The sequence below is a fragment of the Syngnathus leptorhynchus genome, chromosome 3 (assembly GCF_054491065.1).
Source record: "Syngnathus leptorhynchus isolate UIUO chromosome 3, UIUO_Slep, whole genome shotgun sequence".
In the NCBI taxonomy this organism is placed as follows: domain Eukaryota; kingdom Metazoa; phylum Chordata; class Actinopteri; order Syngnathiformes; family Syngnathidae; genus Syngnathus; species Syngnathus leptorhynchus.
In genome coordinates, this window is record NC_141197.1 from 19,288,483 (window position 1) to 19,314,668 (window position 26,186).

At 41.7% G+C, this 26,186-nt stretch overlaps 1 protein-coding gene and 1 long non-coding RNA gene across 2 annotated transcripts in view; one reads left to right on the forward strand and one right to left on the reverse strand.

Moving 5' to 3' along the window:
• LOC147059650 (uncharacterized) overlaps positions 1–26,186 on the reverse strand; it is a 158,345-nt gene that overhangs the window by 31,288 nt on the left and 100,871 nt on the right. The window lies entirely within an intron of this gene.
• Positions 14,426–26,186, forward strand: part of pcdh9 (protocadherin 9) — a 104,631-nt gene continuing 92,870 nt past the window's right edge. Inside the window, exon 1 of the mRNA XM_085908027.1 lies at positions 14,426–17,461. Within this exon, the coding sequence (XP_085764153.1) occupies positions 14,426–17,461 (3,036 nt within the window). The remainder of the gene's footprint in view (positions 17,462–26,186) is intronic.

Here is a 26,186-nt window from a genome sequence, read left to right on the forward strand (position 1 = left end):
TAAGAATCATTATCAGATTTTGCAATGTTTGTAATATTAACAAGATACGGTTATTATATCAATTTCAATTCGACAACTATTCGATTCCATTGGTCCACTCAAGTCCTGCTTTTCTATAGTAGGTATGGAATAAATGGAATCTTCTTAGAATGTTTACTCATTCACTGCCAAATGTCCATTGGGCTGGCAGTGAATGACTTCAATGACGCATAGAAATGATCCGTTATGCTCTTTTCTATTTTTTGTTATTTTGTTAACACACTGTGACCTCTTATGACAAGAAACAGAGATGAGCACCCGTAGGCTATGTTTAAAATTTACATTGATTGTAATGGTCAACAATTCCTCATTGACCTCTTTGACCACCAGTGCCTGGATGGACTGGAATGGTTTAGCAGCTGTATTTTTCTTCTTTTTTTTTTTATCTGGCCCGGTGACAGAAATGTTACGGCTTTGACTGCCACTGTGATTTGATGCTTTATTCAGCTTTGGGCCCACCGTTCCTTTGTGACTGATGAGGACTTGACACTGGTCACAGCTCCGTAACCAGCGAGCCTCTTGACGTTCCATCATGAATTTCAAGCCATTTCATTCTTGATGCACCCACTTGCTTGGCTCATGGCATGGCGGGTTTGATATCCTTCACATTTCTGCTCATTTCTTCAAGAACATGAATAGCTTAACAGCAATTTTATCTTGATTACAGTTTGACAGCAAAAAGCAGCACTTAACAAAGGTCTTCAGGTGGAGAGCTTACCAGTGTAAGTTAAGTGTCTGAATTTGGAATTAAATCGAGAGAATTTGTTAATTCAAAAATACATTCATGGAAATATTCTCTTGCCTGAAATATAAAAGGTAGAGAATCTTTTAACGTACTGTACTGTACTGTACTGTACTGTACTGTACTGTACTGTATGTTCTTGTACCAAACAAACTCTGGCAAAGTTCGTCTGAATCACTTCAAAATCCAACCGATCCAAATGAAAAAAAAAAAAAATCCACCAGCTTCAACCATAAACAACATAATTGGAACATTATGTAACTACATGTCGTCTGAATTGTACTTATGAGACCGGTGACACTTTACACATTACAATGGTTGCCTAGATGTGACCAACCCAACATTCACGTTTTTCTGAGAAACAAACCATCATTCATTGATTCAGAATGTCCCTGCTAAGAGTGAAACCCAAACGCAGTACACGCCAGACAGTTCTGGAAGAAAAACAGGCGAGATGGAAGACATGGGGACAGGGGGAATGGTGAGCCCACTTATGCTCGAGTAGCACAGGCTGTGAGATGGAGCATTTTGTTAAGAAAGGTCCAAAAGGTACTCAGGCCGACGGGGGTGGACGGAGTCAAAGGTGAGGAAAAGAAGTTGGCCGGGGATTTTTGAAGCCATATCTTTGTTTTGATGATAATGATGTTTTTTTTTTTTGGTAGTGATTTTATCGCATTATTGGCTAATGGTTGACATACTAATAAAAAACACCGATTTGCATTTTTAGAAATGAAAAATATATTTGGACCAATCAGACAAATGCATGAATAAATATTTGGATATGTGTGTTCTTTATCATTCTTGTGTCTGTCTTTTTGCATCCCGCCCCGGGCGATTGTGCTGGTCGCTTCTGTTTTCGGCATAAATATTAATGAAAACAAGTCTCTGGTATGTCATTTTTCTCTCATTTGAAATGAATATATCCCTCAAATGTTTTGGTATATCATATTTGAAGGATCGTAAAGTTTGTCTCACAATTATGGAATTATGAAGATCCCTACAATTTTATATCTATTTCTCTCTTTTGGGCTCAGCATGCAGGTGTCACTACAAATGCTAAGACGACATGCGATCTGCTTGGCGGGCTTTGATGAAGCACTCTCAGTATCTTGTCAATCAATAGCCCTCTGCTGTGCTTTTCTGAGCGTGCCTTCCTTGGGATGCCACTTAGACGTGTTTTTTTTTCATTTTTATTCTCCCCTCTGTGTACTAGTGTCAACTAAACGGTATTGTGGCATGAGCAATCGCCCAGGAGGAGGCTTAGTGAACATCAGGCACGGAGCCCATGCTGGAAAAAAATCATTCTATTAATTAATGGTGCAATTAAAGTTTTGTCATTGACATGCCACTAGCTGACAGGGATGGATGGGGCTCTCGGTCCTACACAAGACACGAGCGCATCGATAATGAATGGCAGCTATTAGCAGCAGGTTTGTGTGGTGATGGGGCCACCTGCAAGGGCTTGGCTTCCCCACCTCGCCATGTTCCCATTCCTTCCCAAGCCCTTTATCTGTTGCCAACACTTTGCTTTCTTAAGCTTACTCTCCATTTAACATGCTCCTAATTTCACTCTGCTTCTCATTTATGCCGGTAAAAGCTAAACCCTGCTGCTCTAAATGGTTAAAATTAATGTTGGCTAATTCAAGCAGAAAATCGTTTTCCCAGAATATTTGTTGTTGTTATTGTCACCCTACTTTGCATTCCTTACTTAATTCAAATGGCTGTAAAGCGCCTCATTGTGTTGAGGAACGCTCCGTGTGACTTTATGACAAGAGTTAAATTGGATTTGAGCCAGCCAGATATATAAATTATCGGCAGCCTCATTTCAGGTGTTGTGCGCTCTGTGAGCAAACTCCAAAAGAACGAAGCAAAAAGGATTTTTCTTTTCTCTCCCCAATGCATATTATGTTGTTGCTCATAAGCAAGACGGGAGCTTAAAAATCAACATCAATGGTTCAGCTTTTAATTATTAAAGCCAAAAGGATGCCATGTAATATTAAAATATCTTCAGGCAATCTACACTTGTGGTGTAGGAGGATGGTGCAGGGAGATTGTCAGTAAATGTAAAAAAACGAAAAAAATAAAATAAGAAGGTTGGATTGAATGGCATTGGAGATTGACATCATGATCACAAATAACAACCAAAGCAGGCTTGTTTCACTGATAGAGCGGCAGAAATGTTTGCATTCCTTAAACAAATGCTGAGAGTGTACATTCACACTCGTTTTATTGCCGTGTGATGTTTTCTGTTCTGTTCTGCTCTGCATGAGCTGCATTCACAAGATTATGCAAACACAGCAGTAACAACAGCATTTGAAGATGATTCCGTGGAGGAGGAAGTTCTATCCAACCATACATGCAATCAAATACATAGACGGAAATTGTAACGTTTAATAAAGAATACCATTTAGATTTTTTTCTTTGTCTTTGCAGAATTTTATGACTTTTATATTTGAAATTACTTTGCCTTGTTCCGGCGAGATTATTTCACAAGTATCTGACAATAGGACACGTATATATTTAATAGAGTTATTGTCTTAATGACAAATGTTGACAAAAGGAAACAAAATAGCTGTTTAGTCTCCAGGGAAGAGAGAAACAAATCGTGTTGTTCGATAGTCATTTTAGCTCTTATTGCCTGGCCTTGCATAAAATTGGCCAATATCTGAAATTAATCATCTCATCTCGGTATCATCAGCAGTGGAACAGACACTCAGCAACACTAAGATTAAATCTTAACACATTGCAGCGCTGTTGATTTTCTTATGGCGGTCTGGCCGGGAAACTTGCATGTTGTATATATATAGCCTGTTTGTCAACGTGCACGCATCAACATGTTTTATGCTTACTGAGACAAGGTTACCTCCTGTTTTGGATTCATGACAAGTTCAGATGCTCTCCGACCTTTTCACAGCATTTTATTCCGCTCAAATATACAACTTGCTCCATTGCCACATGTGATGACTGATACAAGCTGCAGAAAAGCTTTTAACCCTTTTAGGAAGTCAAAGCTAACCTATACAAAATTTTTTTGGCAAGCTGACTGGTTTTTACTTGGAAAGAAAAATTCTTTATGGACTGCTGCAATGGCTGAGTATTTTCAGGGTTGTCTTATTTTATGACGATTGCTTCTTCTTCCCTGTAAATCACCGAGAATGTTTACATTTCAGCTGAAATATTTCCTGTGCAATGTGTGATTTTTTTTTCACGTTGCTGTAGTATATAGGTGTCAAAGTCAAGGCCTGGGGGCCAGATACGGCCTGCCACATCATTTTATGCATCAATACTACAATTAGAAATTGTCTCTACTTTAAAAAAATAGAAACATTTTAAATTTTTACTACTCTCTGATTTGAAAGCTAACTATTCATCACTTTGTTGTGTAGCCTATATTGTATAGTGTATACAATATAAGTCATAATAACTATGACTATGATGCGGCCCGTGACAAAAATTTGTTTGGCACCCCTGCTGTAGTAGATTGTATTTGAATTTCATTTGATTTTTAGTGGAAATGTAAATGATATATATGGTATAAAAAATAGAATATACAGAATTTCAATCCAACTTCATGTGATTTGTGATCAATGCAGTGTTCAATTAAATGCACCGGCTTCACTTAACAACTAGCCATCAAGACGCATTGTACACAGTGCTAAAGCTGTTCAAAGTTTAATTACTCTGTTGGGGGTGCGGGAAGCAGTGGATGAAGCGGAATGCGGAAAGCGAATGAAGACGGGGGGCTGCAAGACGCTGAAATGTGAGAGAAGCTCTATCAGTCTGATCAGTCATCCGTTCCCCTCCAATCTCCTGATAGAGCAGGTACCGCAGAAGGTGAAACGATGTGTATCAAAACCTCATGAAGATCGATGGCTTCCTTCTGTCAGCTCTGAGTGAGACAAAAGAGAATGAGCTTGTGGACTCGATATATTTATTTATATATTTATAGATTGCCGATCTAAATCGACACAAAAGTGGAAGCTGCGGTGAAACACGGGAAATTGACGGCCATTAAAAGTACAAAGCCAAAGGAGGTTTTTTTTCTTTTTTTTACACCCTCCCCCCTGTCAGCCCTATTAACATTGTGTCGGGAAGGGTGGTAAATAAGTCTCAGAGAGAAATGATAGAGGGATATAATCAGTATCTGCGGAATCTCCAGCCAGGTGTGTTTATGTGCACAGCGCTGAGGCAAACAGTGCAGCGACAGGTGATAGCGGCTCTAAGAGCTTAGCGGGCCTTCAGATGGGCAGGTCATGGATTGGCATAACAAACACACTTGGGCAAAAAGAGAGACACCATTTCCATTTTTATTCCAACCCTGCAATAATGCCACGTTTACTCAGGCATATAGTCTGTATTTTTTATTATAAAATTGCTGTCGCAATGAATTTTAGATTCAATCAAATCTGCTTGTCACAATGCCGTATTTGTGTGAGAGTTATTCCTAGATCACTGACTGACTGCCAACAGTTGTTGATCACTGCATTCCCGTATTTCCAAACTGTTTATTTTCTTGCAGGGATGGCACCTCTAATGTGTTTCAAGTTATCAACAAGGCGAGTCGCACGCTGTGAGTCGGCTGGCAGAACACAACAGCCACTCAGTGAATGATGGTAAAATGATAGCAACGCTCTCATTGGCCGAATCAGAACATACAGATATTCTTTTTTGTAACAACCGGGGATGAAATTTAATGCTGTAAAAATCCCTCAAACTGCGGAAATACAAACTTAACAACACTTGTAAAAATTACCAGAAGCGTTTCACTGTAGTTTGGGCAGTATGAAGCTCAATTTGTACATGTGTGAAACGACTTGTGGAAAATGCATTTGAAAAGAGGAGGAACATTTTGCAAGAAAGAAAGCTTGCAGTCATTCTGGCAGCATCCTGCCTGTGAATGAGGCTGCCAATTCTAATGCGTGTGATTTAAGCACAAGGGGCTTTTGTTGTTTGTGTGGCAACTGGAGGGCTGCCAGTTAAGGGCCTTGCTACTTTTTGTGTTGCTACGCATGCTGTTCATTAACTCATTTATTCATTCCAGCGTTTAAACCTTAACCTCAACACCATAACCGCTTTCACACCACACATCCAAAATGATTCAATTGTATTTCTTTATTTTTCCTGTAGACATTGATTTGATATAAAAAGATAAACAAGAGACAGATTAACACAACTGACATCTGCATCTAATAGTCAACAAGATAGCATGACATGTATTTTGCAATAAATGAGTTTTTAGCTTAGCGCAAGTGTAAGAAGAACACAGATTGACAAATACTGGAGTGAGTAAGAACTCAGTGGCAAATCCTCAACTGGCAACAACTGTGAACCACTGACATCCCCAAACATTTTGCTTTTGTGAACCTTCCCCGGCAGTCTCTTTCATTGGCCGTTTATTTTGGGAGGTTACTCCTGTCAGTCTCCTCTCAGGCAGGTCTGGAGATTAACTCGACGAGTCTGAAACCCTCCGTTTCTTTCTGCGAGTGAACTCCTTTGGTGTTTTGCTAGCCTGTTGCCACTTGATAACAGTTCAAATGTTTCTGTAAACTTTTGAGTTAATGTTGCCACTAACGTTGTGTGTTACCTGAATGATCATTAATGAGCTTGTCGGTGAAGAATCCATACATCGACATCACTACCTGGTTTGCACAAATGATCCTAAATGTTTGAGAGTTTGTTGAAGCTTTAGCCATTTCAAACATTTTGACGACGAAGGAAATTTTATGTATTTTCCCAGGAACGGCAGGTCTGCATCGGGGCTGGGTAATCTGCATGATTGCTCTCCACCCCTTGACGTCCTAGCGCCTCATTGCTGTTTAATGACCTCAAATGACCTCGTCAACCCCCACCACCCGATGAATACGTTTTGGAGCGTGACGCATCCGACATTTTGGCCAATTTTCAAGCTCCTTCCACAGACTAAGTGCTTAGGCAATGCATTCCTGCTGCTGAATACGTAATTACGGATAAGAACGGTGGCAAAATCATCACGGCAATCGCTAGATCCCCTTCAAATATACCCCATGGGTTTGTAACAATCAAGGAATGAATCAAAAAATAGTTTTTCACACCACAGCAACGTCAGTTCAACTAAGTGGAAGATCAGTGGAAATGTTAGTCATATCCGATGGTGATAGAAATACACATGCTGAGTCATTCATTTTCTCAATTATGAAAGGATAGTACTTTGTTGGAAATGGCATTCAAGACCGTCTATAGTAAAATCATTTCATGTCAGTTTCAGTGTGTTGCAGGTATGCAGACATATTGCCGCTTAATTTGCTAGTCGATGTTCTTCCGCGGTCCAACGTGTCAAGGTTTGGTTGTTTGTTTATAATGCAACAATGATCCCACCAGCGGCATTTGATCATCTTCAACAAATACATTTACCTCCGCAAGGATTGATTTCATTCTCTGCGTCAACCTGCAATGTCCTACAGACAAGGAGGGAGGATATTATTCTTCTCAGTATTATAGTGCACCACAGACACAACAAGGATCTGAGAGCAAACACTTCTCTCGCTCAAAATTCCTATCGAAATAAAGCCCAAGCAATTCCAACAACAATCTAATTTCATGGTGTGTTGTGTTTAGCCTCTCAACATGTTTGACCTGTTATGGAAAAAATTCAAATTTAATTTGTGGCTGAGCGATCCAAAACACCACACATAGAGTCACAGAGTTAAGCCTTCAATAGATGAAAAATCACAGCTGGGGCACAGGAGTGTGATTTGTTGGAAAAGCCGTGTATGGTTAAGGGGCTTTATGCTGATCTCCACTCAAACACAAACAATGGTGCGGCTCCTACCCTCACGCGAGTGTCTTTAATTGCGCCGCCAAGTCCCATAGTTATACTCTGCACTCACATTTCATGCAAATGCAACAAAGAAAATATACTAGCATCCATTTGATCCTTTCTTGTCACATTTTCAGTTGTACCTGCAATATTATCACACTTCTGGAATTGAATGTGTTTGGCATTTGCAAACTGCTGCATGGGGTTGAGATTGGGGTCGAAAGAATGCAGACTGCAGCAGTGAAATAAAATAGTGACAACCAGTGGTAGTCAGAGCTTCTGAATGCAAAGGCAAAAAGCATATCTGGCTGAATGGCTACCGTTGCGCGATGCTTACATTGCTGACAGCTGGGGAGAGACACAAAGAGACAGCCAACGACCACAGGGAGGCCAAACAGGAGACAGCAGAACTGTGCCAAAGGGACTCTGGTTATCCATCGGCTAAGGTGTTTGTTTGTCTCAATCACGTTCAGTGGATCTTTCAATAAATGATGGCCCGTGCTATCAATGTACTGATGAGTCACCACATTGGATTCAATCTCAACATCCGGCGCTTCGGAGCAAGCTCGGCCTGCGATTATCCCCGTGATGCAACCTGCTGAAAGGGACTCCGACCGTCACATTAACTCCCAACACAAGAAAATCCTGGTTTTAAGGTACAATTGTTTCCCATGCACCCCGCAAAAGAAAATTTGAAGGAAAGCACTGGGATGAGTCGTCTTAAGTGGATTCTGCCCATGGCATGGCATGGCACTAACGTTGCAATATAATTAGAGGAGGGTGGCCTACTGAAGATGGTCTCTTCTCTCTTCACCCTGCCAATGTGCCATCGGCTTCAAAAGCTCTCCCCAAGAAATGGAGCCTCTCTAGAACATGTTTCATGTGCTGCTCCTCGAGAGTATTTTTCTTATTGCATCCAGTGAAGTGCCAGAGTTTTCTTCCTCATGAAGGATAATGATGTCTACATTACAATACAGACAACTTTGCATTAGTTAACAAACTCAGATTCTCAAAGGAGATATACTACCGTGTCAACAAATGTGATTGTTCACTTCCATTTTTTATTTTTATCGTGACTATAATGATCTACTATTTATATCACGTTAGCTTAGAAATGACTCAAGCTAGCGTAAGATTGTGAAGTCAGATCATCAGAAACTACAAAAACAAACACGCCGGCCCACCTGCTCTAGGTTGAGGATGCGTGTTTTACTTACAATAACTGTCTCGGATGAGACATGATACAGCTGAACAAGCAGCAGTAATCAGCTTCTTATCAAGGTGAGTGAATAATTTCAACAGTCCTGTCAGGAACCCTTGTGTTATTTACCGTTGATCATTTAGCCGTGACAGTGTTGGCAGATACAACGGCAAAAGGAAGGAAGCCATATCAATGCCTCAATGCACCTGTCATGATCAGAATTGATCATTAGACAACATGACAGGACCTCAATGTGCCAGGACTGCTTGATGGACTTTTGCATACTGGCAACTTTTATCACACAAACACAGACAAAGGTGCAGTATGTGTGACTTTGTGAAAGAAAATGTAATAACTCGGGCTGTCTATCCATTTAAAATACCTTGTAATATTACTGGATAAGAGAAAATAGTCATTTGCCTATTGCACAAAAGACCCCATCATTGTCAGGCAACACAAACAGGAAAATATTGATTGCTTCTGGCAGCCTGCAGGTGTACTGTAAAGCTCTCCTGGCACTGAACAATATTTTTTTTTTAGCTATTATTGCGATGCCAAAGATTGTGACTTTCTAAAGTGAGCTGACAAGAATAATAACAAACTTTAGTAATGTGTTACTTTTTTTGGGGGGGGGGATTCAACTGCAGGATAGTACGCTGGCATAGTATGAAATTACAACCTGGTTGTGTCATTGTAAAAATAAATAAAAGACAATTGAGTGACAAAATAAAAATTCAAGGATAGCTACTATCAATACACAGTGGGACCAAACAACGTTCTGGTCAACAGTTGGTGTTTTTTTTTTTTTCTCTGGAAGTCACACAACATTGGCAAAAAGATCCTCAATTAGCAAGGAGAAGACTCTCATTAGGAAAGCATCACAGTTACATGTCCCTGTAAATCCCTGTGGTGCACTCTCGCATAATAAAATGCAGACCTGCACACCCGTGTTTTCGGGCCCAAGACAACTTAACCTGCTGCAACTCTTTAAAGACAGGATGTACATCATTGTTAGTGTCCATCTGCGGCCAGTTGGGAATGTTGCTGTCTTATCTGCTTGCGCTGTGTGATTGACTGGTGCCTAAGCCTGCTTTACGTATATAATAATAATAATAATAATAATAATGATAATAATGAAAATACGACTACTGCTACTAATAGTTATTTAATTAATAAAGTAATCAATAAATATATCAATAATCTTAATATTAATTGAGGTTTTATTTGTATATATATATGTATATATACCATTTTTTGCATCCTCTTGAAAACTCTTCAGATTTGTAGCTATTTATCAATCAGTCCCTGAGCATTGTGCAGACTAAAGAAAAAATAAAAGAAGCAAGATGCGTATCTTTAAGTTTTACAAGATATGCACAAGGTCAGACTGCGGAGCAGACTGTTCTTGTGGCAGAATTTTCTTTCAGCCGCTCCAGCGGTCTTTGAGTTTTCTATCTAAACATGTGGCTCCATACTTGCATTTCACTAAGCAAGGCGAATGAAAAGAAATGCTTGACCTTTTTCAGCGCATAGTCTGGAACATCATGTCGAATTTAAAGATATGGCAAGCCGAGCCTTCTGAGTGATTTCTTTTCCCAAGATTACACCAATATGGGACTAAAAGTATCAAATTGGTTCAGATGTTCACCTATAGTTTTAATTTACTCTCCAGGTTCGACACATTTACATTATTACACATTTTTAGGCCACACCAATAATCCAAATGCATCGAAGCAAACAAAAAAAGAAAATCACTGCAAGACTTGGAAGTCTTTATAAATGAAGTAACAAAGTGTAATTATGATTCAAGCATCAACTTAGTGGATTTAGGCTACTACAGTGTAAAGTAAACTTTCAAATCAGTGCAATGCCTGATTGGTATTCAGGATCTACCCCATGTGCGATGCCAATTATCCACTGGGTCATTACCGCTCTTGTGAGAGGGCTTAAAGGCAAAAGGCCGAGATTTTCATCAGCGGCTGCGGCGACTCTTTGGTACTTTGGCACAGAAAAATCGAGTCTGCTACAATTGTTGTGTTAAAACGGAGGATTCACAGAACATCGACGTAATCGTTTCCAAGTAAATCATGTCATTTCATTCCTGTCAGGGAAACAAAACATTTGAAAGAACTATGAAACAACTCTTGCACTGAAATCTAATATGTTCTAATCACAACAAATATTTTTACAAGTACATATGATTATATAAACATGCTTTGTTTGCACGCAATCAATTAGAAAGTCGGGCCACCGGCTGTTAGCATTTTCTAGGGCAGCAGCTCCAAAGACCTTTATTGTGAAAATACATTAATTACTGCCTTGACCTTTTGCTTTTATGAGCATGAAAGCGAAGCATGTTTGTTTCCCTGTATTATTCATGCGGCCAATTCAACAGCATGAGAAAGTCAATAAATCAGTGTGAGAATCAAATGAAGGTGAGCGCTGTGATTGACTGTATTGGCGTAGGGGGAATTTGAAGACCTCGGCTTTGGACGCTTCCCTTAGGCTCTGTCTAGAGTGTGAGGTTGTAGGAGGTGCACCTCGCCTCCTAGAACATATATTAGCATACTACATTATTCATCACCTGTCAAGCGCTTGACTGGCAGCAACATTAGCTGTAGCCAGTTCAGCCCACTAAATAGGGAGATAACAAACCTGAGCAACACTATATTTGGCGTGAGAAGCTCCCGGGACCATCAGGTCATGTGAAAGATAATCTCTTTTGAAAGCTGCGCTGATAAAGACTGCTGAGCCTGTTTTAACGCTTTCTTTGTGCGATTCATAGAAGTAGGCTCATTTAAACAAGCTACTGCAATCATTAATGGCTGTATCCAGCTATTCATTGAAGCGTGCCCTGGAAAGAAAGTCATCGACTAAAAGGAAATTGCACCTTCTAAGGCACACACGAGACAACATGACATCTCCAAAGCCAGAAACGAGCTTTTCAACAAGTTTACTGTATATTCATTGGCCTGCGTATTACGGTAAGACTCGAAAATGAAGTGATGGTTCCCCTCGGGTACTTCCTGATTGAACATTGATGGAGGCAAAAAAAAAAAAAGGGTCCTGGCCATTAGGTTTGAACTGCTGGCCTGTTATGAGAATTAGTTTGGTGCATTGTGGTATTTGTTGTATAATCATGCCTTGCTTTGCTTTGAAATGAGACCAGGTGGCTTGTTGCTTTGAGATCCAAGCTGGCTGCCCAGTCCAAATATTTGGGGAAAACTCGCCTGAAGATGGCAGTGTTCACCATGCAAGCCCACCGCACGTTCGCTTTCTCCTGAAGCAACACAGAGAGGAGAGCCGTGGATGATTTGGAGGCTACTGCATTGGAATGAAGTCATGATTGACAATGTTCTGATAATTATCTGTCGTTACCTCGTGTCATTTCTGACGTGTAATTTGGGGGGGTTCTTCATCTAAGCCGCCCTTTGCTGAAATGAAACTTATCAGATGAATTTGCATTTGCGTGGAAACCCAATTAAATCACGTGACGGCGTCATCAATTATTACAGAACGATGTCCTAAACTTAAATGGAATAAAATATAGGTTATATCCCGCAAAGGAGATGGTGTCCCTCCACACAGACGCACAACTGTCGGACTTTGACGAGTGGAATGACTGTCAAGGTTATGACTTGGAGACATTGCTGATGAGTGCCTGCAGGCTGCCAAGTGCAGAAGGACACAAAGCAAATATGCAGTTCGTGTAAACATGCTTAGACAACATCTTTCCCTTTTTGACTTTCATTCATCGTGACTATCCACTGCAGCTTTCATGCAAGTCCTAGTCATGGATCACGATTGCATAGCACATTTTGGGGCAAAGTGATTCCGATTGGTACCTTTGCAGCACATCCATCCCAATTAGTTTCCTACCCGACGACCGCAGCAGCTTAACAGGTTGACTTTTTCTTTTTGACTTTGACGCGCCTTTTGTGAATAGCCGCAGCGTATATATGTATACAACCAGAGAACGATCGCTGTCTTATTGGAGCAATAATAAGCACAAAAGCTCCTTTGTCGTCATCGTCGTCATGACCACCCCACTCTCGCTTTTTTGGGGGGTTATGGTGAAATGTCTCCGCAGCCTGCAGCATCTTCGCGGAGCATCCCACCGCGCAACCCTCGGATTGGCAATAAGTGACGTTTCACTGGGCCAATCTTGTTCGTATTACGCGTGACGACGCAACTGAAAGAGAGCCGGCTTGACCAATGAAGGTGGTTCGGCCGAATGAGTGGGCGTCTGTGTATTTCACCACCCCTCCCGTAGGCTCGACAGAGGAGAGAGAGGGTTGGAGCAAGACATCCAGCCCGGAGAGCGAGAGCGCAAGGATGAGTGCAAGCGCGTAAAGGTTGCGCATTGGTGTGACATTGAACGCCTCTTGTTTGAATTTTTTTTGCAGCAACGAGGAGAACATAATCGGACATTTTACACCTCTTTTTGCCTTCGTTACCCCTTTTTCGACCCATGGGCTTCATGCCAGGTTTGAGTGACAATGAAGCCCCTTGGACTTGAAACATGAGGGAATAGAGTGGTTGGTCTTGCGTTCACCCCGCCGGCGCTGCTTCGCAGGTTTAAAGTGCATTTTTTCTCCTTCAACGAGACGTAGACCGGGAGCTGAGCATTGATTTGGGGAGACGCTTTAATGGAAGACGCCGCAAACCACTGACCACCTGGCTGCTGGAAGATGAGACGCTGATCACCGCAACAGCCGCAGGTAGGTCATACGCTTAAATCCTTTCCATTAGTAAAGTTAAACTAGGGAGGAAATGCAAGAGGCACTCACGTTGTTTGTGCAACTCAATGTTCTTTTTTTTTTGGGGGGGTTTGTTTTCCCGGACAGAATTACCAATGCCAACGTAAAATGAGAGCACCGTGAGCTGGCATACTCCAAATTTTTTGTTGCGATATTGTGTGTACACTTTATATATTAGAAGGCTGTAGCCATTCATTTCAATTTGATTTTATTTATTTTTTTGCAATTTGGAAGTGTGCAGTGTTTACGCAAGGTTGTCAAAGTCACAAGTGTTTTGTAATGTACTTGTTCATTTTTTTAACATTGGGTGTCAGAATGGAGCAATTCACACCGAAATGACTGATGCAGTGTGTTAAGTAGATGTTCGGACTTTTTTTCTTCAGATATTTTGGCAAATAAACCATAAAGGACCCTCATACGTCTAGAAATAATGTTCTTATATTTTTCCTTTATGTTCTTTAATAACCTTTTTTCTTCATCCTTTATTATCCTCTAAAGTCCAAGTGGGGTCGACAAGCAGTTAAACCTCAACAAGGTCATTATAAAGAGTACAATATAACAGCATTTTCAGCCTTATAAATGTAGAATCATATACATTGCATCAAACAGTCATACTGCTGCATCATGAGTATTCTATAGAATGTCGTTCAAAAACAATCAATGGAAAGGTGGAACAATTGAGAACAATTCATGAATGAGGCTCAATATTTTTAGGGATGGAATTTAAATGGTTGGGATGTCATTTTTGATTTGATCACTTTGCCTTTTAAGGTATTGACTCAAAACATTCTCTATGTATTTTTAGGCTTGGACAATTGCTGTCATCAGTGAGAAGTCTGCTACTGACGTTTCTTAGAAAGAAGTATTTTTGACTGGCTTTCTCTGTCATGGATCTAAAAGACTATTACCTGTTGGGTGCTTTGCTTGCCTGCATATGGTTAGACCCTTCAATAGCCCAAGAACTCATCTACCCCATCAGGGAGGAGCTGCAAGAAAATGTACTCATTGGAAATATACCCAGAGACCTTAACATCTCCCATACTAACGCTGCCACTGGAGCAAGTGCTAATCTTGTGTACCGGTTGGTCTCCAAAGCTGGAGACAACCCTCTGGTTCGCGTTCTGAGCAGCACCGGTGAGATATTCACAACATCAAACCGAATAGATAGGGAGAAGCTCTGCCCCGGTCCCTCCTTTGAGGACAGCGAGTGCTCCTTTGAAATTGAAGTGGTCATCCTGCCTAATGATTATTTCAGGCTGATTAAAATCAAAATAATAGTCAGAGACACAAATGATAATGCGCCCATGTTCCCATCCCCAGTGATCAACATCTCCATACCGGAGAACACGCTCATTAATAATCGCTTTGCTATTCCTTCAGCCACTGACCCAGACACCGGTCCAAACAGTGTGCACAAATATGAGCTGATCAATGGGCAAAGTGCCTTCGGCTTAGACATAGTGGAAACGCCAGAGGGCGAGAAGTGGCCCCAGCTCATTGTGCAGCAGAATCTGGACAGAGAGCAGAAGGATACCTATGTGATGAAAATTAAAGTGGAGGATGGCGGGAGCCCGCAGAAATCCAGCACCGCCATTCTCCAAGTCACCGTGACAGACGTCAACGATAACCGACCCGTCTTTAAGGAGAGCCAGGTAGAGGTGCATATTCCGGAGAACTCTCCTATCGGCACATCTGTCGTGCAGCTTCAGGCCACCGATGCGGACGTAGGGGCCAACGCGGACATTCGATATGTATTTGGGACTCAGGTGTCACCTGCTACAAAGAGGCTGTTTGCACTAAATAGCACATCCGGCCTCATCACTGTGCAGAGGCCTCTGGACAGGGAGGAAACGGCAATACATAAACTCTCTGTCGTGGCTAGTGACGGCAGCCCGAGCCCAGCCAGAGCTATCATTTCAATAAACGTGACTGACGTCAATGACAATCCCCCCAATATAGACTTGAGATATATAATCAGTCCCATTAACGGCACTGTTTTCCTCTCCGAGAAAGACCCCATCAATACCAAGATAGCCCTCATCACAGTGTCAGACAAAGACACCGACATCAACGGCAAGGTCATTTGTTTCATCGAGAAGGATGTGCCCTTCCATCTCAAAGCCGTGTACGACAACCAGTATCTGTTGGAGACATCTGCTCTGCTCGACTATGAAGGCAGCAAGGAATATAACTTCAAAATTGTGGCTTCTGATTCTGGAAAGCCGAGCTTGAATCAGACCGCCTTGGTGAGAGTGAGGCTGGAGGACGAGAATGACAACCCCCCTATTTTCACTCAACCAGTCATTGAACTGGCTGTCATGGAGAACAACAAACGGGACCTGTTCCTCACCACTCTAAGTGCCACGGATGAGGACAGTGGTAAAAATGCAGAGATTGTTTATCAGCTTGGACCGAACGCGTCGTTCTTTGATCTTGATCGTAAAACGGGGGTTCTGACTGCATCCAGAGTTTTTGACCGTGAGGACCAGGACAAGTTCTTGTTCACGATAACGGCACGAGATAACGGCACCCCGCCTCTGCAGACACAAGCAGCTGTCATTGTAACCGTGCTGGACGAAAATGACAACAACCCCAAGTTCACACATAACCACTTCCAGTTTTTTGTCTCTGAGAATCTCCCAAAATACAGCACAGTTGGCGTGATAACTGTGACGGACTCTGACGCCGGGGAAAATGCTGCCGTTTCACTTTCCATTCTGAACGACAACGAAAACTTCATCTTGGATCCTTTCTCCGGCGTTATCAAGTCCAACGTGTCGTTTGATCGGGAACAACAGAGTTCCTACACCTTTGACGTGAGGGCCGTGGACAGCGGCAGGCCTCCTTGCTCCTCGGCCGCCAAGGTGACCATCAACGTCATTGACGTCAACGACAACACCCCCGTCGTCATCTACCCGCCCTCCAACACGTCTTTTAAGCTCGTCCCGCTTTCCTCCATCCCGGGATCGGTGGTTGCCGAGGTGTTTGCGGTGGACGGCGATACGGGGATGAACGCCGAACTGAAATACACGATTGTGCACGGCAACAACAAGGGCCTGTTTAGAATTGACCCCGTCACCGGGAACATCACGCTGGAGGAGAAGCCCGCAGTGAGCGATATAGGATTACACAGATTAGTGGTCAACATCAGTGATTTAGGATACCCCAAATCCCTCCATACTCTGGTGCTGGTATTCCTTTATGTCAACGATACTGTGGGCAACTACAGCCTAATCACCGATCTCATCCGGCGACGGATGGAAACCCCGATTGAGCGCAACATCAGCGAAAGCAGTGAAACTTATCAAAGCGGGGACTATTTAACCATCATGATCGCTTTTGTGACTGGCGCCTTAGTGGTGATCATTGTGATCTTTGTGACCGTCCTGCTGCGTTGCCGGCACACGTCCAGGTTCAAAGCTGCGCAGAGGAAAAAACAGGGGACAGAATGGATGTCCCCAAACACAGAGAACAAGCAAAACAAGAAGAAAAAGCGGAAGAAAAGGAAATCTCCAAAGAGCTCCTTACTCAACTTTGTTACCATCGAGGGAAACAAACCCGACGATCCTGCCCACGAACCAATCAACGGAACCATCAGCCTGCCCACCGAATTGGAGGAGCAAGGGATAGGACGCTTTGATTGGAATGCCACACCGACCACCACCTTCAAACCCGGCAGCCCTGACCTGGCCCGACACTACAAATCTGCCTCGCCGCAATCGGCCTTCCACCTCAAGGCTGACACGCCGGTCTCCGTCAAGAAGCATCACGTGATTCAGGAGCTGCCGCTGGATAACACCTTTGTTGGGGGCTGCGACACCCTTTCCAAGAGGTCCTCCACAAGCTCAGACCACTTCAGTGCCTCAGAGTGCAGCTCCCAAGGAGGGTTCAAGACCAAGGCGCCCATGCACACCAGACAGCAGGTAAAAGAACACTTTTACTGGTCTATAAGTACTGCCTATAACTGCCCTGTTCCTCAGTGCTAAAGTGTCAGTTCACATATGATTCTCACACTTAGATTATCGATGCAACAACAAAGTCAAGGAAGCACACTGATTTTCCTAATGATCAAACTTAAAGATGAAAAAAAACAACAACACAGCAACTAAACATCCACCAATTATGGATTTGATGGACTCTTCTGTCACACACATAACTTGGTGGTCTAATCAAAGACTGATGCTTGTGTGTCCTAAAAGTTTGTTAGTTACAATGATCCGAATGAAAACGGGTGAGTGGCTGCCTTATTTTGTGTATTCTGCACCCAGGACAGATCCAAACTGTACATTTATCTCTTGTGACCCACTGCTCTTTGTGAAAGAAACATTTTTTTCTTGCCTATCTACTCAAACCTGACAACGGGTTCACAATCGCTAAAAAGATACAAGACGTCTCACCGTTCATAAAACCCGAGCGAACGTTCATGTTTATTTTGTTTGTGTGTTTCAGTGTTCTGGTGTGTACTGTGATATCACACAAAGCCAGAGAAGGTTCTCAATACCTGTAAGCAATAACAAGTCGTAACAATTAGTCCCTCATAGTGTCAAATGTGAATGTCACAGACGGCTTTGCCTCATCATCAAAGCCGGAATTCAATTCTTCCTCTCAAAGCACACTAACAAACTGAGTGAGCCTTGTCTGGGATTTGATACACATCCAATTCAAAAAGGATTAGCCAATAATGAGCCTCAAATTTAAACATAATCCATGCTGCTTTTTTTTTTTTTTTGCGTATCAAAGCCTTATTAATTTTTCTCCTAATAAAGCCCCCACTACACAACAAACAGTTCTAATCTAATATAACGCACATGGACAAATACAGGGAGCAGCAGAGGTGGGGATGAGAAAGAGGACAGAGGGAGGGCCAAGTGAGGAGGGAGTTGTTACTGACTCAGGCTTGACTGGTGGTGGTACTGAACCTTTAGGTGGCAGTGTTGAGCTGTACGGCGGATCCTGACGTGCCGCCAGCCTGCAGTGCTCCATGCAAGGCAGGATAAGAAAGGAGTGAAATCTATGTTGGCGTTCTTAGTGAAATACTCTCTTCTAATGATGCTGAGGCTGCACGGAGAAGATTGATAACGGCAGGTAGAGATGGGAATGATAAGCTCTCGCCAGGAGAGGAAGAGGAATCACCAAGGGTGATGCCACGCGGGACCTGATGTCGATGCGTACCTCCGGGTCACTGCATCCGGACGAGTATTTTGTGCCTTTTTGTGTGAGAGCTAGCAGTAAAAAAAAAAAAGGAGCTTGGGTTGTCATCTTTCCCTCGAGTTAGCTTGAGTGCGTTGCCGATGGCGGGAGGTGTGAGGCTGAGGAAAGGTGATGACATGGGTGGCTGTGGGCTGTGACAACCAGGATAGCACATATGATATGACACTATACAGTGAACACATCTTCATCGAAGGACTTATTGGAATCAATAAGTCTGATACATGACCCAATGAAGCACAAAAACATTGTCGACTGTGTTTTATACTGTGCCATTTATGGTGCAAATAACTATAGCGCATCGGTTCTTCAATCATCTACAGCATAGGTGTCAAACTTAAGGCCTGGGAGCCAGAGACGGGCCACCACATCATTTTATGTGGCCCTCAAAGACTAATTGTGCCATTGACTACATATTGTCTTTACTTCAAAAAATGCCAAAGCGATATTGCTAGCAATCCTTTTAAAATATTTGAACAAGTCTCTGATTTCAAAACTAGTTATTCATCAGTTTGTTTGTTGTGTAGTCTATACTGTGTATAAGATAAGGCGATGACAGTCATATGTTACCATCGAGGGAAAACGCAGAAAACTATGGCTACGACGTGGCCCGCGAAAAAAAATTGTTTGACACCCCTGATCTACAGAATGTACACATGGAAGGTCCTGACCAAAACCTCATTTCCATACGGAGAGTCAAAACAGCCCTCAGATTGCGCCACGCTCTTTTTGGCCAGGCTGATCGTCTCATCTGGTCTCTCATCTATTCATTTTGAGTTGACATGATAAGTAGCGGGGTTTTTTTCTTTTTAAAACATTGCCAACCTGTCGGACGTTTCATCTTTGGCTTTTTTTCTAAGCTTTTCTGAGTGGAAAAATATTAGATTTTCACACTCCTTTTTCCTGCTAATTCTGAGGCTTGAATGACCTCCAAAGAGCTGGTCATTTTACCATCGTATCAATTCCACATCCTCTCAGTGAGGTATTCATATTTGAGGTTAAATGGCAGGTATTGATTGTGGTAAAATGTTTAGACAGACCCGTGGAGGGCTACATTTTCAATGCCCCCTTTTGAATCCTAATATTGTTTTTTATTTGCACATTAAAATATGAATGCTTCACACTTATTACATTCTCAGACACGTGCTTTGGTTTTAAAGGTAAAATGTCATATTAGCATTATAGCCCCATTGTGGAAAAGTGCATGATAGGACAATTTAGTCTTTGCATTGTTTCCTCTTGAGTAACTAACATCATCAATCACCTCCTCTTGTTTGATGTTGATGTGAAATAAGCAACTAGGCGGACAAGGATGTTTAAGGCAAAGACATGGCTAAAGCTTTGGGGAATAGCTTTTGAATTGATCCCCCCCACCCCTTCGAATTGAAAAGCCATTCTGTTTCATCTCTCAGGAGTCACTTCTATGCAGCATCAGCATCAATCAATAAATAAGAAAATTGAAAGCAAATTGATTAACAAGTAGACGGCCAGATGAGAAAGGTCGAGAGCAGCAGCAGCAAAGCCAGAAAAATCCACCGCTTCTCTGGTGTCTGCCTCTACTTTAATAACATTAGGAAATGGGAGACATTTTAAATGGCAGTATCATTTTTGAGAGACCCCCAGTGTGCTGATAGCGACAGGCGCAATCCTTGCCTTGTCTTTCACTTATTTATCCTGTCGGGACCAACATAAACGGAAACAACAGTGCGTAAAAAAAAGCATATTTTTGAACGGCGACACAAGCTTCTAAGAAAAACAAGTTACTTTTTCAGCATCACTTCCTTCCTTTTAGTTTCATCGCACGCCACTTTGTACGATATATGGACGAGAACATGGAATCTAATCTCATCTCAAGGCGAGACGCAGGTATGGCTGACTGGCCGAACATGTGCCCGTTGGCTATGCGTCATCTGCACACTGTACATGAGATCCCCAGGCTCATGTCGAGGACACGTTGATTTGATTTCAGCGAGTGTAGCGAGCTTATAAGTAGTCAGTGAGATGGTGCGTTAGGCACGGTGCTAAACTGATTACAATCCTTGCTTTAATTTATCAATGTTTATGCAGGTACACTATTTGCCAGTGAGAGAAAATTTGAAAATAGTCTTCCTTCGTCACCTAATTTTCATCGTGAATGTGAAAATAAGGCTGTCTATTGTGTGAGAGGCCCATGACGATGAGATGGGTCCATTTTCCCCCCCCCACTCACTTTGTTATGGTAATGTGACAATACGCTGTATGTGGGTGCACAATTACCAGCTTTATATGGAACTCACAGTGATATGACCACATTTCTCCAACCAAGCATTTATTTGCCACGGGTGATCTTATTATTATGATTATTTTTTGAAAATGGAAGCAAGCACGCTTGCACTTACAAGCATGGACCGACGGTTGCATTTTCACACACTGTTCACTCTGATGTGCAAATCAGACTGCAGCTAAAAGGGACATTTTATAAGAACTGCCTTTGGAACCGTTTCGCTTGGAACTTGGACTGTACTCGAATCTGATGGTGAATGATGTATTCCAAGAGTAATTAGCTGGAGAAGAAGCTGACTGGAAATAAGCACCCGTGTATATTAATCAACTAAACTCCCAAGATGGCAGAAAGAAATAATTGATTATTGACCACAGGATTCTTTTAATAGCCTTGTTTCTTTCATAGACAGTCTTGAGATGATCAGCTCCGGGTCCTCGAGGGCTGCTGCACTTCCGGTTTTAGATAGTTCCCTCCTTCAACACACCTGATTTAAGTGATCAGCTCATCGGCAAGTTCTGAAGAAGCCTGATAGCGATCATTTGAAGCGTATTGTCACGAACCGTGTCTTTTTGTTTTATGACAAAATAGAAGAAAAAAAAGTCATTGCAAATAAGTAACCTTGGAGGGGTCGTCTTTGCTGTGCAGGTTAATTTGCCACATTAATGAGAAATAATGAGGGTTAATGGAAGCAGGGAAGTTTGGGAAGATGAATAGTCTTTGACAATGTTGAAATATTTTCAAAGGAAAGGTGACTATACTACAATTCAGTCCTCCCCCAAAACTTCATCGTAAACACAAATTAAGGTTTTACAAAAACATGACACCTCATTCATGGTCCCTGGTGAGAACATGCTACAAGAAATAGTCCTGCCCTATCTGTGTACATGCTTAAATGGAATGACGTGTGGCCTCAACTAAGCTATCGGACGTTAGCAAGTAGCAGACTAGATTAGAGCCTTGAGGGGATCTACTTTTGTCTGCACAAAACAAGTAAATAAATCAACGCTGTCTCTAAAGCTGCTGGACCATGAGTTATTTGCTTTTCTTCTCCACTGTTAAACCAAATGAGGTCTTTGTTGATTTTTTTTTTTTTTTTTTAGATATATTTATTCCTGAAGCAGACTACCCAAAACACAGATGATGGCAAATTACCAGGAATTATATTTAATTTGTTTGTGCATATTTGTATTCCTGTGAGTATATTTTCCACCCTCATCCTTGAGTTTGGCATCATATATAAAAATTCAGTTTTGATAACAGCAAATGCTTTCATAAATCAAAGAGTGTCTCTGCGTATGTGTACACATGCGTGTGTGTGCATATGCGATTTTTCTCTGTCTATCATTCGTTTGTTTGTCTGCCACTTTTGGCTGACAAGCCATTCATCTTAAAAGTAAACATCGTCTATCTCTGCAAATTCTCGCAGCAAATTGACCGATGATCAATCATCCCGAGAGTCACTATACGATATTCATGTTCTGCATGCACAAAACAACAACAACCAGAAAAAAAACATTATCTGGGCTTTTGTGGGACTGTCATGACTTTAGTCATCTTCACGTTTTCACTAATCCAGAAGACATTGCGCAACCTTCCACTACAATCAATCAATCAAGCCGACGTACTCGTGTTATGTTTTCACCTAACACGGCGAGAAAATACTTTTAGATTTCTACGGCGTATGGAAAATAAGAGTAGAGGGTGGAAGAAAATGTTTCTTGACTTGTTGCTTGTCCACAAAAATGATCTACAGTTATAATGGTATATCATTGTGTGAATGTCCCCATCCCTTCTTTTTCACCTCACCCACCGCCAACTGCCCTCCTCCGCCGCACCTTTCAGCTAATTTTCTTCGGCGGGTCAATGCAATGTTAAATCACCGACGGCATGGTCACCATTCTTGTGTTCTGATCATTTGTGACAGATGGGAGCGCTTTGTGTTCCCTCGCTGGTGTAAAAGACGGGCAACGCATTTCTGTATTTCTTGACAAGACAAACCCAGAGGGAGACATGTCTTTGTCATTCACTTGTTGTTACATGTGACGGACGGGCCGCTGCTGCTCGGTCACTAGCTTGCGCCCGTGTCCAAGCTAATAGTTGTGATAATGGCTGTGCCAGACAAACATGCCCAAAGCTAGCCGGTAGGGGTCAAATGGGGGGGGGGGGGGGGGGGTTGGTGTGGTGGGGGCGGTTGTTTGACGTGAAATGTGACTCCCATTGACTGTTGTGTCACATCACTCACAAAGACTCTGTAACCCCTCATCAATGTAAATCTTTATTGTGTATATATGATATGTTTCATGTAAATTGAACTCCTGGTAATTTTGCCTAATGTGCTGTGTTAAAAAAATAATGGACTTAATTTTGGTTTGATTTGCTCTGCTTTTTTTTTTTTAAATAGATATTTTTTCTTCATTGCTGGGACCTCTGAAAAGAACTAAAAACAAACTGCCAATTATTTAGAACATTGCAACTCCTGTTTTTGAAAGCTTTATTTGAACACTGCTATTCTACCTTAAAAATTTCATAATAAATGTTTCCAAGAGCTCATTTCCTGTTTCTTATCTGTCAGTTTGTTCTCCGTTTCTGATGGGCCAAGCGAGATCGTGTAAAATGGCACGTCAGGCCGCTACTGCACACATTATCAACTGGTGCCGATTAACAGAAATACACGTTCATGCGTAGGCTCGAATATAATCTAGAGACAAGAATAGCGACAAGGCCTCAAACATAGAAGCCCATGCAGTCACATTTTAGTAGGAATGTCAATGCAAACAGTTTGACAAAAGTGTAATACAAACGCTCATCACACTCAGCGCGAACAATCATCAATCAACATTTTTCTCCCTGATTGTCACATTCAAATGTGCCTTTTGCGCACAATTGCCAATTGTTGTAGCACCTCAACCAATCATATGACAAAAAGAGATTATTAAGATTGACTAAATGAATAGATAAACATACAAAATATATTTTTGCATTCACAACCAATTACACTTCAATTTATCTTAGTCACTCTCAATTAAAAAACAAAAAAAGTATCACTTCCTCTCAAAAGTGAGTGTGCGTGTGTGAAGTGTGCGTGCATGCATGCGTGTGTGTGTGTGTAAGGGTATTTCAAAGTGCCACACTATCATATCTATGGAAAGTAGGCCTAACTCAGCTTAATCTCTTCACTCTGTTTGAAAGCCTGAAGCAGAGCTTAGTCTGCATTTGAGAGAAGAGGAGGAGGTGGGGGAGTAAAAGAAAAAAATAAAATAAATATCTACTTGCTTCATACTTTGACCTGGTGTGTACGGTCACTTTCAGAAAGCCATGTGCACTTTCAGCCTGAAATTTGAAACCTGACTTCTGACCCAAGGACTAATCATATTGCCTTTTCATCTGGGAAAAGTACAAAAATAACAGCAGTGACCATTTTTACAAGGATAAAACCACATTTCTCAATTTTCCGGTCTCAATGTGCATGTACAAATACTGAATGTAACATGAAAATGGGGAAAATGTCAAGGCAAGATTTTTCTTTTCTTGGAAATGGTAGTGAAATTGCATTTCTCCTATAAATTGCATGTGAATGCTGGCAGATGAAAGAAATGAAAGGAACACTGTAGCAGGCGTTAATACATCACAGCATATTATACGTAGCTCTCTTCGGATACTGAGCGACTTCCCCCCTTGGGGCAATGAGCAGCATAGCCATGACATGAGAGCAGCGTTTGGCTGTTTAGGAAATTCCTCTGATCATTGTTGCCGCATTATCACATGCTGTTCAAATGATGAACGTTTTGCTCACCCTATAACAGTAATCATTACCAACATGTAACTTACACACAAGCTAACAATAGCGGCAGTCCTGGATTTGAAAATCTGGAATTTTCTGTACCGTGACTGAAGAGAACTTCAGTCACTACTTGTGCAATTCTTGGGCACTCATACGTGCCAGTTGTTATGTCACGGTGTCTCCCAGTACGTTAAGATGATCCTTGGAATTGTTGTAACTTCATCCGAAGTGGTCTACTCGACAGATAGGTGTACATGCCCATTTCCTAGAATAAAACTAGTTATTTACACTATTGGATTCAAATGTGGAACAGAATAAACTGAAATCGTTTCACTATAATGTAGCTTCACAGAGATATTTTGATATTTCAATAAGATGTGATGAGTTAGAACCTTTTAATTGAAAGTGTTTGGATTATTTGTAGCATATGGTTTTGGGAATAAAGTTAAATATATTAAAAGGGAAGTGAAGTAAAAAATCGCTAGTCTATATTTGGAATTGCGCCTGGAGAATATAAATAAAATGCAAAATCCCCCCTCATGAGGCGGCCATTTTGCCACTTGCTGTCGACATCAATTTCTTAAGGGATCAGTTTCCAAACACCACGAGAGCAAAGTCAGAAAATAGGTGAACTGTGATTGGTCATTACCCGATTGAGCCATTGTGATGTCATTTCCGGTTGACGGAGATAAATTTAATCGGTGTATCGTATTTCGAATAGTGGTACTGCATAGAACATGTTATTGTCAACAATATCTTTGTGCATGATAAAAACACCCACATTTTCAAATGTTACTGAGTGCCTCTGAGACACAGTCCAGAAGTCGAATGTTGGAGGTTAGTTCCAAATCAAAAGTGCCTGTGCGAGTATTTCTTTTCCCTCCCCGTGTGGCACTACAGTGTGACACTGCTTAGTCATGAGGGTCAGTGTGGACAAAGCATTTTGTTATTTTTTATTTATTTTTTAATCAATAGCAGTATGTGTTTGAGGCACACTGTGAATGTTTTCACTTTGCGGTAACAGAAGTCAATAGAGGTTTGAATTGCCTATGCCACGGGTCCTACTGCGGGAGCAAAAGTGACACATAGAAATATCTCTATTTGTACATATTCTTTTTCTTCCAGCGGAAATTTTATTCTTGGCTACCAAACAAGTTTTCCTGTGGGCAAAATGCTACAACGATAGAAGAAATATGAGCAAATAAATGTAGAAAGAGTAAATCAAGCAAAATTGAGATCAAGCCCTTTTTTTTCAATAGCTTGGAATTGAGGAAAGTTGTGTTTATCGATTCAAGGCAACAATAACCATGACAACAAGAAGCGGAGCCTTTTATGTGATTTGGGGTAAAGTAAGCTGAATAGCTGAGTCGAGTTTTCCACAAAGCATACCGACTTC